Below are 4,594 nucleotides of genomic sequence, written 5' to 3'. Positions count from 1 at the left end.
ACGCTCTCTTCGTTTATCGTAATTCTCACTCCCAACTTCGACCAACTCAACTCAACTCAAAAACTCAAACCCACTTCTCTATTTTTATTTTCTAAAAAAAAATAAATAAATAATAGAAAGAAAATAAAAGAACCGTTCAGAGTTTCAGTTCAGAGTTTGTTTCAATTCAGTTGAATGGTTGGTTCTATTTGCGACCGCGGCGCCGTGAGATGTTACCGGCGGGAAACGTGATAAGACTATCCCGGCACCGGACGGGAAGATCTAATTGACTGAGAATACCAAAATGGAAACTCAGAAGAGTCAATCAAAGCTAACAAGAACACAATCCTCGCTCCTCAGTTTCTCCCCAACCACAATCCGATCATCCATTCAAAGCCTTTCATCAATCAACGATTACTACGATGAAGAAGACGACAAAAACAACAAAAAGAAGACCAAGAAACCCCAAACCCATACCCAGAGATCCTCTTATTACAATTCAACTCCTCGAACCGGGTCGACCCGATTAACCGCTCCAATTATCGCTGTTGTTTCGTTCGGTTTCCTCGGCGCGTGTTCTTTCTTCTTCTACTTCTCCTTCCTCGGGAGCAGCGACGAGGTGCCGACCTCGGAGAATCTCTTACTAGCGTTGATTTTCATAGCCGTTGCGCTTTACTTCGCGTCGAAGAACAAAGGTTTAATCAACCACGGAGTTTCGGTTCTGAAGAATCGGTGGGAAGGGAACGTGAAACGGTTCGGGTTTACAAAAACCGAATCGAAACCGGTCCAGTGGTTCATCGGCGATTCAACGAAAGAAAGTGTGAAAAAGAAGAGTGTGAGGGAAGGTGTTGAGTTTTACAGCAATGGTGATTTTTACGAAGGGGAGTTTCATAAAGGAAGGAGTAATGGGAGTGGTGTTTACAATTACTTTGTGAATGGAAGATATGAAGGTGATTGGGTTGATGGAAGATATGATGGGTATGGAATTGAGAGTTGGGCTAGAGGGAGTCGTTATAGAGGTCAGTATAGGAAAGGAATGAGAGATGGTTATGGTGTTTATAGATTCTATACTGGTGATTCTTATGCTGGTGAATGGTGTAATGGTCAGAGTCATGGTGTTGGTCTTCAAACTTGTTCTGATGCTAGCACTTATATTGGTCACTTTAAACATGGTGTTAAACATGGTCTTGGTTGTTACCATTTCAGGTCAGTTTCTTATTATTCTAATTATAATATTTTATTCAATTCTTAGATGTTATGTTATGTTAGGTTCTTATTTTTTATCTTGTTCAATTAATGGTATGGTTGTATAGGTTTTTACTTTTAATTGGGATATTTTGTTTAATTTGATATTATATTATGTACTACTTGTTTTTAAGTTATGGTGTATTTGGATTTGGATGCAGAAATGGAGATAGATATGCAGGAGAGTATTTTGGAGACAAAATTCATGGATTTGGAGTCTATCACTTTGCTAATGGACATTGTTATGAAGGAGCATGGCACGAGGGTCGCAGGCAAGGTCTAGGATCGTATACTTTTCGAAACGGTGATCGAAGATGTGGTGAATGGGATGCTGGAAATCTCAAGCATCCTTTGCCACAACTAACTGATGTTGTCCTTAGAGCAATTCAGGTAACATTTCTTTGTTAACCTTATTGCTGCCTTTAGGCCTTTTTACATGTGTTAGTGTTTTACCCGTTTCTAATACATAGATGTGTGTTAAATTGCAGGCTGCTAGGAAAACGGCTGAGAATGCGATAAACCTTAAGCGTGTCGATGATCAAGTTAACAAAGCAGTGATCGCTGCTAACAAGGCCGCCACAGCTGCTAGAGTTGCTGCTGTGAAGGCTGTTCAGAACAGGATGGATGGAAAATTTTGTGATACTTTTGTCTAAGAGTTCAATTTTAGCTTTTGTTTGCAATTGTAAATTCTTACTAATTTTGAGTACTTGGAAAAAGATGACAAACAACACCCTGATGAGCAAAAGCTGATTGGAGGTTGGAGAGAGTTTGCTTTTGATGTTTGTTTTTACCACACTGTAACTTGTATATAAACCCTGTAAATCAATGAAAGATGATTTTTCTGCATTTCTTTCGTGATGGTTTAATTTAATTTTTGTATTCACCATTATTTGTCCTTCGTGAATCAAGCAGAATGATGCATTGTATGTTTGGTATTACGGTGAATTAGTCAGAATCACATTGAACTGGTGTAATTTTGCGAAGTTATAGTTGTAGCTTTTATGCATTCTGGCAACATACATGTAATATTTGATTTTCAGTGTTTTGATTTGTTTCCTATGTTGATGGATTTTCATTAGAATTCCATCTTCAACTTGGTGTTCACTTTTAAGAGTTTGTTGTTTGTTTTTGGAAAAGTGTACAAGGCCACTAAAATGAATAAAACAATCATGGAAGGATTACATTTTGCCAGGAACATGTCATGTGTAAAAGTGCAAGTGTTCTATAATGATATCATTTGTTTGTAAGATAAATAAACAAACATTCTCACAAGCAACAACCTTGAAAGGAAAGATACATTGAAGAAGATTCGTGAGCATAGTGTTATCAATGTTAATCAAACAGGAAACTATATTATGTGAAAAAGCATATGCTTGTAAGATTGACCCTTAAATGCACCGGGAATAATAACTGTACCCATACTTTGATTACACCCAAATTGTTGACAAGATTAAACAGAGATCAACAGAAGCATATAAGTCTTGTCTTAGGAAAAGACTCTCCCTATTAAGGGTCAAAACCACCCATCATCAGAATTAAATTGAATGAGAAGGAAACAAATGTATGTTATCATGAATTATACAAATATAATATAATATAGCATTATGTTTTTTGTAATAAGAATCCATGTGACGCTCTACTCATGTAGGAGTAGGACAATGACAGGATTTCTCTTTCCATTATTATTATTATCATTATTATTTTGTTTGAACAAGAGGCACATGATGTTGAGTGGGTAAGATCTTTATCCTTTCTCACAAAATTTAAAAGGAAAAAGGGCATGACTTTTCTAGCATGCTGGATCTACAATCTGAAGTTCACCCATTCTAAAAAGGCAATAATTTACTTATATTATTTATTTTACTACTTTTTTTAGGCTATTTTTCATTAAGATACATTTCAGATTTATTTTTCATGCCTATAGTTTCATTTTGTATCTTAGCAGTACTGGATTCAAAATCGCTCCTTGTTTAAGCTATATCTTGTACAATTACTCCACATGCAGCTCAGAAAAGTCCAACAAGGAAAGGGTGGGTTAGCATAAAGCTTGGGGTTATTTTTTTATACTAAATCCAAGTTTATGCTCCGGTCGAAAACAATCATGTTCGACATTAACAAAGCAACAATTATATAATATCATTTAATTTAAAATAGTTTATTTATCTCAAGGGATTGTATTTAGATCTCTCGGTAAAGAGTGTTTATATATATACATTCACTTTATTTAAGGACCTAGCATGCTTCAACAATATTTGGATTGTTTTTTATCACACATTTATTCAGTTAATGTGTCTCTGGCTATTGGATCGATACTAAAAAGCATCAAATTTTAAGTTTGGTTTTTCACTCAAAATTTGAATTTGAAATATGTAAAGTTTGATGTTAATCCAACAGTCACCGATGTAGTCATTGCATAAATTTGTAGATTAATGATCGCAGACAATTCAAATCCGCTGCCACTAGGCCAATGTCTTGTGATATTAACTAACTATAGTAACTAACATATCTCCGTATGAACTCAAAATTTATATGAATGGTTTGTTGGAGATTGGACTTCATTTTTACGTAGAAAGATTTAAATATTGTAGTTTGTTGTATGTCTCATTTATTTAAATAGAAAGGAATCATTTTAAGGTGACAAAAAGAGAGTATTTTGAAAGGGAGAATATTAACTAAAGAGATAAACAATAGAGAAAAGTTATTTTCGTTTTCTCTTAATCTATCACTTTAAAAACACTGAGGATTCAATAATCATTCATTTGGCTATTTTCATGTTCTTGTTTTTATTTACAAATAGTTGTGATTTGTTATTTTGGTCGATTGTTAGAACAATTATAGTGAAGCTATTATTTTGGTAAGGACAATCCCTAATTTTTACCATTATTTTTAGATATTTTTCATGTTAAAATCTTAGTGTCCTATTTAGATAAATAATTAAATTAATTATATTAATTATTAATTAGTTAGTTAAATTTGTAAGTTGTATTAATCGGCTATATAACTTTTATTGTAATTAGAAAACAAAGACTTAAAAAAGAAAAATTGAAACTTTGATTGAAGAAAACAAAGCAACAAAAGAATTGTGCATACCCTCACTAATGGACCCGTCCCAAACCGTGAGATGTTTGAGAAAATGCAATGTTAATTATTTTGTTATAAAGTTTTCCGTGTTATATTTTTATATTATGATTGTGTTGCTTTAATTTCTTCATATTTATTGTTCGTTTAATTAAAGTTTTAATTTTTTTATTTTTAGTAATTTATGAAATTGATCCTTCTATTTTTAAAAATCGATAGTTTTGATCATTCTCTTTAATTTTTTAACTAAAAGATGATGACATGTATAAAGATAATATAACATATATGTAGA

The 4,594-nt window shown here is 33.4% G+C and overlaps 1 protein-coding gene across 1 annotated transcript; it reads left to right on the top strand.

The window, feature by feature from the left end:
* On the top strand, window positions 1-2,070 carry LOC101511557 (uncharacterized). Its single transcript, XM_004499348.4, has 3 exons — window positions 1-1,185; window positions 1,386-1,614; window positions 1,713-2,070. The coding sequence occupies exons 1-3, from the start codon at window positions 284-286 to the stop codon at window positions 1,875-1,877; spliced, it is 1,296 nt and encodes a 431-aa protein (XP_004499405.1). The 5' UTR covers window positions 1-283; the 3' UTR covers window positions 1,878-2,070.
* Window positions 2,071-4,594: the final 2,524 nt, after the last annotated feature.

Source organism: Cicer arietinum, chromosome 5, assembly GCF_000331145.2.
Source record: "Cicer arietinum cultivar CDC Frontier isolate Library 1 chromosome 5, Cicar.CDCFrontier_v2.0, whole genome shotgun sequence".
NCBI classification, from domain to species: domain Eukaryota; kingdom Viridiplantae; phylum Streptophyta; class Magnoliopsida; order Fabales; family Fabaceae; genus Cicer; species Cicer arietinum.
This window is presented reverse-complemented; position numbering and strand designations above follow the sequence as displayed.

Bases quoted from the DNA above. Each gene is read 5' to 3' on its own strand.
- LOC101511557 (XM_004499348.4), top strand. From the start codon at position 284: ATGGAAACTCAGAAGAGTCAATCAAAGCTAACAAGAACACAATCCTCG. The intron at 1,186-1,385 runs GTCAGTTTCTTA...ATTTGGATGCAG, and splicing joins CTTGGTTGTTACCATTTCAG to AAATGGAGATAGATATGCAG. The intron at 1,615-1,712 runs GTAACATTTCTT...GTTAAATTGCAG, and splicing joins TTGTCCTTAGAGCAATTCAG to GCTGCTAGGAAAACGGCTGA.